Source organism: Trichoderma atroviride, chromosome 5, assembly GCF_020647795.1.
Source record: "Trichoderma atroviride chromosome 5, complete sequence".
NCBI lineage: Eukaryota > Fungi > Ascomycota > Sordariomycetes > Hypocreales > Hypocreaceae > Trichoderma > Trichoderma atroviride.
Window position 1 is genome coordinate 3018402 of NC_089404.1, and position 12388 is coordinate 3030789.

At 48.0% G+C, this 12388-nt stretch overlaps 7 protein-coding genes across 7 annotated transcripts; 4 read left to right on the forward strand and 3 right to left on the reverse strand.

Annotated features, from left to right (window-relative positions):
- The first annotated feature begins 1078 nt into the window (after positions 1-1078).
- TrAtP1_010216 (uncharacterized protein) lies at positions 1079-2884 on the forward strand. The gene has a single exon (XM_014089867.2). The coding sequence runs from the start codon at positions 1158-1160 to the stop codon at positions 2784-2786; it is 1629 nt and encodes a 542-aa protein (XP_013945342.1). The 5' UTR covers positions 1079-1157; the 3' UTR covers positions 2787-2884.
- Positions 2885-2914: 30 nt separating this feature from the next.
- On the reverse strand, positions 2915-3925 carry TrAtP1_010217 (uncharacterized protein; the record flags this gene model as incomplete). Its single annotated transcript, XM_014089866.1, has 1 exon — positions 2915-3925. One exon carries the CDS (start codon positions 3923-3925, stop codon positions 2915-2917), a length of 1011 nt encoding a protein of 336 aa, XP_013945341.1.
- A 706-nt stretch (positions 3926-4631) lies between these two features.
- TrAtP1_010218 (uncharacterized protein) lies at positions 4632-8068 on the reverse strand. The gene is made up of 2 exons (XM_014089865.2): positions 7179-8068; positions 4632-7124 (listed from the first exon to the last, which is right to left on the reverse strand). The coding sequence occupies exons 1-2, from the start codon at positions 7791-7793 to the stop codon at positions 5055-5057; spliced, it is 2685 nt and encodes an 894-aa protein (XP_013945340.1). The 5' UTR covers positions 7794-8068; the 3' UTR covers positions 4632-5054.
- Positions 8069-8070: 2 nt separating this feature from the next.
- TrAtP1_010219 (uncharacterized protein) lies at positions 8071-8877 on the forward strand (the record flags this gene model as incomplete). Its single annotated transcript, XM_066114607.1, has 2 exons — positions 8071-8148; positions 8215-8877. 2 exons carry the CDS (start codon positions 8071-8073, stop codon positions 8719-8721), a joined length of 585 nt encoding a protein of 194 aa, XP_065970703.1. The 3' UTR covers positions 8722-8877.
- On the reverse strand, positions 8876-10247 carry TrAtP1_010220 (uncharacterized protein). The gene is made up of 2 exons (XM_014089864.2): positions 9799-10247; positions 8876-9741 (listed from the first exon to the last, which is right to left on the reverse strand). Exon 2 carries the CDS (start codon positions 9687-9689, stop codon positions 8973-8975), a length of 717 nt encoding a protein of 238 aa, XP_013945339.1. The 5' UTR covers positions 9690-9741; positions 9799-10247; the 3' UTR covers positions 8876-8972.
- Positions 10248-11490: 1243 nt separating this feature from the next.
- Positions 11491-11799, forward strand: TrAtP1_010221 (uncharacterized protein; the record flags this gene model as incomplete). The annotated part of the gene is made up of 1 exon (XM_066114608.1): positions 11491-11799. One exon carries the CDS (start codon positions 11491-11493, stop codon positions 11797-11799), a length of 309 nt encoding a protein of 102 aa, XP_065970704.1.
- Positions 11800-11845: 46 nt separating this feature from the next.
- Positions 11846-12106, forward strand: TrAtP1_010222 (uncharacterized protein; the record flags this gene model as incomplete). The annotated part of the gene is made up of 1 exon (XM_066114609.1): positions 11846-12106. The coding sequence occupies one exon, from the start codon at positions 11846-11848 to the stop codon at positions 12104-12106; it is 261 nt and encodes an 86-aa protein (XP_065970705.1).
- Between the last annotated feature and the right edge of the window lie 282 nt (positions 12107-12388).

Sequence of the window (12388 nt, forward strand, 5' to 3'; positions counted from 1 at the left end):
TCGAACCTGGCCGTGATAAATGGTGGCGGCCAATGTCAACAGAAATGAGATCAAGGACAGGAGAGAGGTACAAGAAGAACCAACAAGATATAAGAAGAAAACGATTGAAGCAACAGGGCCGAATGTAAGTGGTCCACAGAAGAGAGAGACGCGCAACACCACGGAGAGATGCTGGGCATGAAGAGCCTCAAGTAGTATCGTAGAAGAAAGAGAGAGAAGAGGGTAAAAGGGTAAGATGAAGAGGACAAATCTCAGGCATCTGTTTGGCTCAATTTGGCTGGGCAACGCGCTGGAGGAAGGAGCAGGTCCTTGGCAGCTGTCCGTCAGTTGCTTGCAAAGGACGGAATAAATGTCAACCCGGGACAAAGTGAAGTCACATGCGTACAGTTGCCAGCTCTCATCTTTATACATGTTGATGGAGGTGAAATTATTAGGACGATACAATCCATACTATGGGCTGAGTGAATCAAGTCGACGGGCCTTGGTGGCAGCGGAAAGGCGGTCGGTGGAAGCTTGCATATGTACCTACACGCGCATGAGAGCCTTGAGAATACGAGATACATGTACCTGTACAAATAGCAGTAAATTGAGTGTTTCGTGTTATACTGTTATTCTGTCGATGCGGCTATCAATCACGGCTGGCGGTCGGAGAGCCTAGTCATGTGCCGAGCTTGAGATGAAAGCGCCATTAACAGTTTATCGCAGACTACATGTAAGGAGCAACAATCAATGAAAGTGTTGAAATCGGGTGCTACATTCAATTACTACATGCACCATTCCAATCCATGAATCAATGTAATCGTATGCACGTCTTGAATAGACTGTTTGAGGCCGTGCATGGACAATATGTGTGGTGTTGACTTCTTTCTACTAATGCACCAAAGAACAGTTCGCAGCACCCATGCGAGCTCTCCTGCATCGCAGAGTCCACCACCAGTAAAATCTACCGCAATAGAACTAAACCTCTGCTGTGATTCGCCACAGATAATCGCTCGGCCATCCTCCAACAAGGGTGCATGAGCTAATCGCTGGTGTCAGCAGCCAGCGGGGAATCGGCCTAGAGAACGCGTCACCTCAGCACATGTCAAACTAGAAAATGCTTCTCCTGAGATGAGTCGTTTGTTACCCAAATGTCGTGAGCAACAGCGCTGGCCATCATGAAAAGCCTCACGTTGCTGGCCATCTCTGCTGTGGCGGCCAAGGCCTCGGCGGAGCCCATCCGCCCAAATCATGACAGCGCAAAGGCCAACGCCAACCACATCTTCAACGCCATCCATTCCGCTGGCCGCCAGTGGGGATCCTCGCTGAATCATAATGGCTTCGGCTTCATGCCTGTGACGCTTTCTGCTGGCACCCTGCTATATCATGGGGGCTACTCCAAGGATCCCCCCAAAGGCCTCGAGTGGCTGGCATTCGAGGTTGAACACGCAGAAAACTTTGTGCGAGTGGTTCGGCACCCGCCAATCCCGCCCAAGACTCCTGATTATGGGGAGCAGCCTCCGCCATCTCCTCCGCAGAAACCTCTTGGCCAGCTAGAAACGGATGACGGTCCTGCCCGTGACCCCGAAGGAAGAGTCAGGGGCTATCTGCAGACGTACCAGACGACACACGATGTCCAGTTGCTCTATGTAGATGGCTCAGGGGCGGCAAAAAGCCCCATAGGGACACTTGATTCGCAGGACTACGTCCTTTTCCCAAATAGCAGCTGGGAGTGGTACAATATCCAGGGCGAGATGAAGCGCGCAACGGCCATGTGCGATATGATCACCAAATGGGGATGGGCGGGCATCATGCGCATGGAGATTGGCTACGAGGTCATCTGGTGCGATTTCAAATCCGATTTTCTGCATCACGAGTCTTCAGTACGGGGTTTCATTCCAGAGGATAGATTGAAGGATGAAGACTTCATCAACACGTATCTGTGGACTCGCGCAGTCGCCGAGCGTTATGACGGGCTCGGTGGTGATCGAGTCAAGGTGGATTTTTCGTCCATGGTATCGGGATTCTTCTTTCCCATCAACATCTCCAATACTGATCCTGAGCGACCTGATCTTATACGGTTGAAAGCCGCGACATTAGAACATCGATTGGACATTGGCGCCTATCTACGGAAAGACTTTGCAGAACCAAGGCGGTTTAATGTCAACTGGCAAGGCGTTGTGGACATGATTGTCACTCGATTCTCCAAGCGGCTGGCCGCGATGGCCTCGACTAATGTATCAACAGATGTATTCATTGGAGAACTAGAACGCGCTGTGCTCTCATACTACGAAGCCCCTAGTCTGCCTGACGATGTGACATTAACAGCAGATGACGGCAAAAACAAGACAGCTGAGGCTATCGATCGTTGTTCTACACATTATCTCAAATTCACACAGCTATCCCGGCAGAACTGGACTCTGCAAGATGACTTGATCCACACTGCCCTTTCGGCTGTTATGCAGCACATTTGCAACGACCTTTTTCTCATGCGATCACTCCTCCTCCAAGCTGCGCCAGATACGTCATCTAATGCATATTTCATCAACAAAAACGTGAATAACGATGAGATGGATAAGGCAGTCAACCAAAGCCGGGCTATTGTGCGCAATCTCATGGATGAACTTGCTTGGACTACATGGAAAAAGCCGCAGCTATGCGCCGAAAATGAAGTTCTCATGACTCCGATGTGGCCCTTTGGCAATAGCGAAGATTACTATAACCCAGGCTGTGTGCCATTTAATGAAATCACGGAGGATCGAAGAAGCTATTGGAAGCCACATGAAAAGAGGCCTAGAGATTTTTAACGAGTAACGACTTTTATCAACTTGACATGTTCTGGCGCGGGGAAAGCTTGGATATAATGACGGTAGAACATTTGCTATATATATTCATCATCTAATGCTATACTTTCTTCTACGATTCGGCCTGCTAATTAGACCTTGATCCCGAGCAACTTCTCGCTGATTTCCCAAATCCTCTTCTCATCAGCCTCGTTATAAGTCTGATCAACATAGCCCTTCCACTCTCCCTTGTCCGAATCCTTCATGTGCACCGCAACCGAACAGTCCTCCAAGTACTTCCCCCTGGCATCAGGAGCCAGGACATCATCACTGACAGCCGCCCACACCTGTGTCGCAGCGCCCTGCTCGTTAGTCTTGGAAATAGTCTTTGGCCAATGCTCCAACAGAGCGTCAAGGTCCTCTTTAGCCCAACCACTGTTGTCGAGGAATGCAGACTCAAGAATGGCACCAGGGTGGACACTCCATGCCAACAGGTTCTGAGCACTGTAGCGACGGTTGATTTCAGTGGCTGTGTAGATGCCCGCAAGCTTCGCTTGGGAATAAGCAGCGATGGGAGTATATTCGTTCTTCTCAAAGTACAAGTCGTCCCAATTCATGCTGCCCAGGCGGTGTCCGTAGCTGACGACGAGCACCACACGGCTGGGGTTAGATGCTGAGGCGCTGGCGAGCAGAGCGTCTTTGAGGAGAGAGAAGAGGAGGAAAGCGCCGAGGTGGTTGATGGCAAACTGCTTCTCGATGCCGTCGACGGTGACTTGACGATCGGCAATGGTGCCGCCGGCATTGCTTAGAAAGACATTGAGCTTGCCGCCGGATTGCTTCAAGAATTCGGCAGCAAAGGCCTTGATGCTGGCGTTTGATGCCAAGTCAAGCTCAAGAAAGTGAACGTTGGGCAAGTCGGCAATGGTTGGGAGCGCCGCCTTGGCCTTGGGAATGCTTCGGCCTGCCAAGTAAAGTGTTGCGCCAGTAGCGGCGAGCGCTCTGGCGCTAGAAGCTCCAATACCGGTAGATACACCGGTGATGATGATGACTTGTCCCTTGAGATCTTGCTTGCCGGCGTCCTTGATGACCTGTTCGGCGGTAGGGCGGGCGTCACCAGGACCGGCGAGGTTGTTCCAGGCGTGAGCAGCAGCGTAGCGAGACATGATGAGAATATGTGTATAAGTGTATATATGTAATTTAGAGGATAGTATGAATCCGGCTTAGTGTTGACTCTGATGAGGGTCTTTAGAACTGGTTTGAATGAAGATCGGATACACATCTCAACACGTCGACTCCCCCCTTCTTATATCTTTCGTCTCCCACAATATCGTTGAATCTTTACTCGTAAACATCATCACCCATTTGTTTCTAAAGTCCGTCTTGTCTCTCTCTTTCGGCCTCATGATGCTTTAAATCCGCTATGGGCGCTCCGCCAGCGCCTGCATCGAGGCCTCGATTTCCTATTCCGTAACCCAGTTGAGACAGGGGCGGATCCACTTCAAGTGTCCGGCCAATGGAAGCGCTGAGAATGCGAGCTGGCCAATGACGTGTAAAGCTTGTCCGCAAATGTGGAGATGCTGGAACATTGGCGATGGCGCCTCGTAATGATTGTTAAGAAAAGAATCTCCATATCATGCGGAGAATGGTTCGTTGTGAAAAGAAGAGCAGTATGTGCCGTAGAAAAGTAGAGAATAAACTATCGAGGCATCCAACAGCAGATGACGTGGCAAAAGGGAGAAATTGAATGCGCCGGTCAAGTCAAAAGTCTGCCCATTTGTTAGCTGACATACGGCCTTCAACCGCCTCTTCTTTGACCGTCGTCGAGACTTATTCAACAAACTCCATCAACGCAAGCACTAATACTGCTCAAAACATATTATTTATTCAAGTAAATTTGCCTCCTTAGCCTTTATTACTCATATGATACCTCGTCTCGTAACCGGTGACATGTCTCGCTTTGCTCTTGTTCAATGATATCTCAACCATCTACCCTTTTAGTATCACCCTGCGCCTCCTGCTCTCACATACGACCACAGCCACCTGAAAAATCTGGATCCCGTCCGATCTCCGATTGATAACCAGATGAGCGCCGGAATAGTAGCCGGGTCGGTGACGACCAGCGAACTCCTGGTGTTGTATGTATTTTTATTTCTCGATACTTTTTTTTTACCTCTTTCCTGCTTCTTCAACCAGATCAAGGGGAGAAATAGTGTTGGTATCAGTTGTTTACCAGTCTCATAGAACCACATGTATTATCTGCCAATATATTCGCCATCATGGATATTAGTAACTCTACCCGCTACTATCTTTGAGACTGCGTTCCCTCTCTTCCCTCTTCTTATTTAGCAAGTACTGCAACGCCAAAGTATTCCCATTTCTTCTCGCAGCTTGAATTGCCGCTGTCGTAATCTGGATCTCGTCTCCTCTCTCCTGCAGCAACATATGCAGTACCGTCTTCTCCATATTATATGCCGCAGCCAGGACCACGTCTTCTGTGACTTCAATCTCGCTCCCCTTCTCATGAAGTAGGATTTTCAGCGCGGGAAAATATCCGTTTTTCGCTGCTGCAATGGCCACCTTTTGTGTAATCAGGATCTCGCTACCCCACCTCTCGAGCAGATAGTTTAATACCGAGCGTTCTTTGTTCTGCACTGCCGCAATAACCACTTCTTCTGTGATGAGAACCTTGTCTCTGTGTCTCTCGAGTAGATACTGTAGTACCGACTCGCTGCTCTTTATTGCTGCGGCAATGACGACTCTTTCTGTGATCTGAATGCTGCCTTTTTCTCTTCCGAGCAAGCACCAGGCTGTTGAATCGTCGTACTTCTTTATCGCCTTTATAACCATGTCTTCTGCTACCTCAACTTCTTTTTGACAAAGCAAGAGGAATGTCGCTTCAACGTTCCCTTGTTCTATAGCTTCCATAAGTAATCCCTCAATATTTTCCGTATCCAGACTTTTCCGGGCGAAATGTTGATTGACTTTTAGCATATCTCTGGCTCTCTCCTCAGCCTCCGTAACCGTCTGTCTAACTCTTCGGTTGTGTCTGAGTCTTCGTCTCACGAGAGATATGGCTAATTCCGGATAAATGGCCCTTATTGCTTCGATCACTTCCTCCGCTGTGAGTGGAAAACTACCCAGCGATATTAGCAGGTCGGCTGTCTTCTCCAGATTCGTGGCTCTGTAAGATTGGCCATGACCCTTCCACATTGCTCCAAAGCTGCTCAAATCTCGGATGACATTTTGGTATCCATCCTGCAAGTCCATCTTGGCCCAAATCATACACCAAAACTCAATTTCCGCTTCCCAGATATGCCCAGCTCTCCCATATGCCAGGGAGAGTTTGCTTATACAGGCTAGTGTACGTGCATCTGCTTCTCCAAACGCTTTTGTATAAGTTTCTTTCATTTCTTGAAGCGTATCGATGACAAGACTTTTGTTGCTTCCTGCATCGCTCATAATCATGACTGCATTCCATAATCGTGTTTGCTCGTCAGGCTGACATTCTGACTCTTCTGGTTGGTCACCGGGAACTCGGCTGCTCAACCATGTATCATATTTTCCATCCGACGTCTTTTCAGAGGAAGTATCCCAATCCCATATGAGAAGAAATTCGTGTTGGGACGTGTTTGTTGGCTCTTGTGATTGATCAAAGCTCTTACTTTGCGCTTCATAATTTGGAGGCATGAAGCCAGTCATGATTACCGAAAAGTAGTCTGTACATGATCTAATAATCATTGGTTTTGCAGCGCCAGATAGGTGGCAGCAAATATCACCAACTTGAATTGGTTTTGCTGTAGCTTGCACTGTCCACGAGAGACTGGTATTATCCTTTGTCTTAATGTTCAAGATTTGCCTGTCGTTGCGGTAAGTGCCCTCGGTTGATCGCACTGAAGTCACACTGCCAATTACATAGCCTTTGGCAGATATAACTGCTGCTTGCAAATGTGCCCAAGTCCTGATGAGCACATTTTCCCCAAGTATAAACCTGACAGCTTGCGCCATGAGCTCGTCCCAGGAAATTGTGTAGTTGGGTACCAGTCCACCGGTAGTCGGGTTGTCTGAACTCATACCCAGCAAAGCGAAAATCTTGTCGTGGCGCTCAGTAGCTTCGTGAGCGTGGTACATGTCTATGAGCTCGCCGAGAGGGCGGATATCTAATGATACATCGCCCGACATATTAAGGCTGTATTTCGGCCGGAATATGGAGCCTCTCATAAGATATGTTACTGAGCGTATATGGTCTGGGATATCTGCGTAAGAGAGAAGCGATGGTAGCCCTAGACAAAAAGCATATCCATCAATCCTTGTAGATCCACACATAATGATGATGTTCTGAGCGGCGGCAATTTCTTGAAGCACCTATTCCATGTATCAGTATGCATTCTATCAATTTCCAAAATAGGCTCACCTTACCCATATGCGCCGAAACCAGGGTCGCTTCAGCATGGTTAAAATAGCCTGCCCATCAACCTTGCTCTCGGAAGACCTGGGGACTTCTTCATCCGCAGCCGTTCGTATGCTCTTGAGAACTTGGTCGCTGTCATCTGTGCTTTCCCCAAGCCATACAATCACACGATTTGCCTTGCAATATATCTCTGCCATATGCCGGATTTGATTTCCGCGCTCTGCAGTGTTGCTTTGGTCAATACAGATGGCGTCTATCCATAACACTCGCTCAATCATTCGATCTCGAAGGCGTACTAGCACTTCATGAAGATTTGCAGTAATATCCATACTGTTTTCGTTGATGTAGATTGTGTAAGGCTTCTCCGAGCTTCCCCAGACATATGACAAGGCTTCATACATGTGCGGCCCATCCTCCAGCTCCTGCATGGGGTAGTCAAACAGCTGACACTGAAGCGGGGCATATCTATCACCATGAGGCAGCAGACGAAGCAACCGAATATTTCCAGAGCTGAGCAGCTCAGAATATTGATACGAATTGCCGACATCGCCTTGGTGGCCGTTCTGAGAGTCTAGACTGGAAGAACTGGGTTGTGGATGTCCGACATCCTGCGCCGCCGACATTTTTGCTGCCAAGTGCTTGGAGCTATTGCAACAGAAGTGGCGGAATAGTTTTCAAGTAGCAGGAGGACTCAGGTGGTCAATTAAACCTTTCAAGGACGCGATCAATTCATTGTTTGCTCTCTTGCTCGCGCTGGCATTCTCTCGCTCGAAGGATTCAACAGGCAGAAGGATCTCCAAGGCGGGCTTAGCGAGGTTGCAGCCAATAAGGGCTACACTAGGGGAATAAATACCCACACGCAATATGTAATCGGGAGGGGGGATTAAACACTCTCAACCGATGCCAGTCTCTTCGTGTAAATGCGCAAAATACGAATGCGTTGACGGGCTACGCGCAAAAACAGAACTCAAAGACTCGGTCCGTGGGCTAAATGTTCGGCATGTATTTCAAGACGCATAGTTCAACAACTTTCTCAATGTATAGAACCTCTACAAGCAGCAATCAGATGCATCTAAATTCAAGAGTCCTGGGGTTAAGGATTATCAGCCCTATAAGATACTGAAAGGTGCCAAAGACGATTACCTCGATACCATCGAAAAGATTTCAGATGTTGTAGCCAAAACATCAGCCAATATTAGGGCAAAAGCAAAAGGTGGCAAACTAGACGAGGCAACTGAGAAGCAATTTGCGCCTTTTGAAGAGTGTAACAGCCTGATCAAGGCTGCCAGAATAGACGATCATGAGCCGTACCTCATCGATGTAACGGAAAAGTACTTAAAACTTCTTGGCATCGAGATTAAAACAGAGATCCTCGATCCGCCCGTCAATCCGGTTGACAGTATAAAGAATTGGAAGACTGTCGACTGGGGGACGACAATAGATGAGGTTGTGAAAGCTGGGAAGGGTAGCAAAGAACAAATGAAGAAATTGATGGAGGATGCGAAGAAAGATTTCTATGAGAAGCCAGCTGATGGTTCTCATGAGGGATAAGAGACCCGTAACAAGGCTCGCGAGCACAGAAATGCCATAGAGGCTTTTACGAATGCGCACAACAAAGCTGCAGGATGTCACCCAAAAACACCGCCAAAAAAAGGTGAGGATGAGGGAGGAGGCGAGAGAGACATTCAGGACATACGTAGTTGAGGGCTTGAGAACATTTACCATTCAGTTGTTTGAAGCATGATTTGGCCATGCACAAATCTGCCTATTATTCAAATAAGTTACTGTAGTATACATGTATCTTATTCTACCTCCGACCAATCCTCAATAAAAGTTTTCATATTATCATTAGCCCACTGCAACTCTTCGTCGAAGTTATCCATATCCTGTACTAGCCACCCCTTCTCGGAATTCCATTGTTCTGCTAACTCAATCTGAGGGTGAGTCAACATGAGCCCCGTATGAAGGTCAACGAATCTAACATTTGAACAAATGCGATACGAGCAAGAGGTTGTACCCCAGTGAGTCATGCCAGACGATACGGCAAAGTGCACCTCCCGCAGAGCTGTAAACTGCTTAAACCGGTCCTTTGTAAACCTAGTAAATCCTTCGGCCCAGTCTTCAAATTCTCTCCCTGTTGGCACCATAAACCTAAGCCGCTGAATATCGGCTGCATGCGGGTCAAGGCCGTACAAATTCTCGTGTTGAAGGGAGATCATGTCCTCATTAAAGTTGAACCAAATATACCGAGCCTCGGACTCGCCAGGTAATGTAGTGAAGAATGCTTTCTGATATGGGGCGAGTTGACGAGACTCTCGGCAGACATGCATGAGTTCCGCCTGTGGAATCATGGAGGCAAAATAACGGTCCGCGCCTGCCCAACGGTGGCCCTCAAAACGGCCGGGCTTGGGCTGTGTGCGGATGTGGACGAGACGCGGGTGCGCTGCCAAGGCCCAGATTTGGCTACGAATCTCAAAGGGGAGGCGTGGGAAGGAATGAAAGGTGGTGGCCATTGTCATTGATGGTTGACTGGTGTTTCACATGTGCACCTTTGTCCCACAAGTAAGCTGGCTATCAAGTTGCATTTAGTATCAAAACCGACAGATTGTGGATAATGGCAACAATTACCGCGGGCTCCAGTCTGGTCAAAGGAAGCAATCAGTGCAGTGAGGCTGGCTGCGTTCTGCTTGATGTTCCTACTGGAGGAGAAGATTGTTTCAGGAGAAAGTCAAGACGGTGGTCACTATAAATGTAGCCGAGTGCATGTTTGTTTGTGCGGAGTACGGAAGCGGCGCGGGCCCGAGTCTAGATGAGTCACGCCCGCTTCTTTAACCTAACATTACATGCAACAAACCATCAAAGGATCCAATAGATCTTTCAAATCTGCACTGCAACTCAGGCATCCAGGTACCCCATACATTCAGTCCCAAGATGCCTGGTCCTACAGTAAAGGTCATGTTTTGGGCGGCTTCTGGTGGCACGTCAAGCCGGAAGGCGGCAGATCTTCCTAGCACGCCCACTGAAAGCTCCATCGGCTTCCAATGCTAGTTGTTTTTAGGTATAGTTCTGCGTACTTTTGTAAATTGCTCGGTATGGTGGTGCAGGTCAAGGAATTTGCAAGATGCTCAACCAACAGCAGTGACTCAAGTTTCCAAAAGAGTATATGAGTACATGCACAAAACTTGGCTCCATTGGGCAGGACGCTCTCGCAAAATTGTTTGGTCTGTGCCGTTGACCTTCATCAGCGGCGAGAAGTTTGGGCTACACAAGGTGTGCACATGCCAGGCCCCGACATGTGAAGCACTTTTCAGCCCCCAAACCAGGGTGCTAAGATGAGAAATAGAGTTGATGGAAAGTTTGTTATTTAGCGTATATCTCAAAAAAGAAATGGGTGTTGGTTGAAAACCTCGGCCGTCTCATCGCGTGACTCTCTTCATTCTTCTTTGTCAGCAGAGTCGAATATGGTCCGAACACAAATCTCTCCCTGTATATGTGATACAACAATATCGGTAGAGACTCCTGCGAATGCATCCGATCCCAGTTCGGTATTTCTTCTGAGGAGGACTTAAAGGGTCAGTCCGTGGGCTCAATGGCATATAACTCAAGACACAATTCAACAGACTCTTCTTTATGCTTATTGATCTCAGGTAGTACGTGTCATAAACTCCTCCATTCTCAGATGACCAGTCCTCAAGCTCACAGTATTTCCTGTTTAAGTTTCGACCTCGCCGCATATACAAAATCTTGATGGAGCCCACAGCATCTATTACTAAAAGGATTTCTGGGGCTCTACACAGCCAAGGAGACTCGCCCGTCGATCTGCGCATCTTCGCATGACTCAGTGAGTGGCCTGTGAATTTTCGCTCCACTACTGATTATCCAGTTGCCATCTCCCAGCACAACAAAGGGGACCACAACAATGAACAAGAAATCGACTGAGAGTTTCGGCCATACAAAATCATCGTCATGGGTGTTCCCTTAGCTGGCGAAGCATTTGCTCACAGCTCAATACTCACACATGCGACCTTTCGGGCGTGCCCTCTAGAAAAGAAGCGCGAATGAGAAAAGTGGAATGACTGGATGAGAGACATCATACCTCACGTTCAAATGCCTGACGGCAAGCTAGTATCTTGGGCGAACGGAAGCAAGACATGTGGCCGTTGAGTATGGCAGTATACTGATGTCTTCAGCATGGGCAGGACCTGGTTTAGCTATATTTCATAATATAGTAGGAGTTTTCCCACTGTAAGAGTAACGTGTCACGTGGAAACAGGCAACTCGGTGGTGCCGTAACGCGCGCACTACGTTCATTTTCCTCTGATGCCAGCTGGTGTCTTTACCCCCATTGTGTTTTCGCTCTCTTCTATTGTCTCCCTTTCTACCATTTTGTTTGTTTTCTTCTCTGTTCTATGCTTTCTCTGCTCTGCTCCTCTCTTTTTCTTTTTCGTTCCCTTCCCTTCTCCCCCCTCTTCTCCTCTCTTCCCCTTACAGCTGTCTTTGTACCACCATTCAACAACGCTTTTCGTCCTCCAATTTCTTTCGATCATACAACTTCAAAGTTTCATCAAGCATCTTTCGTTTTACTTGAGGACATCGCCAGTCACAGTGCGCCATAACCCTAGTCCTTGAAACATTGCCGAACAAATTGCTGACAGAAAACTGTGTATCAATCTAAATGTCTGCTAACTACGAAGAGGCAGGACACGAAACAGCACCCGATGCCAGCATCACAGCAACACTTGCTCTGATCAAGATCTCGGATAGCGACTCAGCTGCGAGCAATGAGAACTATGCATCCAAAATGAATGATACCGCTCAAGATGTCGACCCATCCTCGACCGCCGTGAAATCGGAACCTGAAGATACCCTTCCTCCTATGGAGGGTATTGCTTTTTGGGTTTACTCGAGAAGCTTTGGACAACACCAATTCAGATGAGGAGAGGACAGACACAAGTGCGCAGTCAAACGCGGAAGGGATGGATGAGCGAACCATCATAAGAGAGCTCCTTGCGTAAGGGAACAGAATGGACAGGCTTGAAGCTGTGATGCAGCGACAAATCACGAAGTTGGATGAATACATGGCGGAAATTCGCCAGATTTCTAGGCGTTCTCAGTGAAATATACGACGCGATATGTAGTATGAAATATAGAGAAGTCATCGAGCACTCCAATTATTTTACCCAGCACTCCAGCCATAGCTCAACAAGGCAGCTAGACC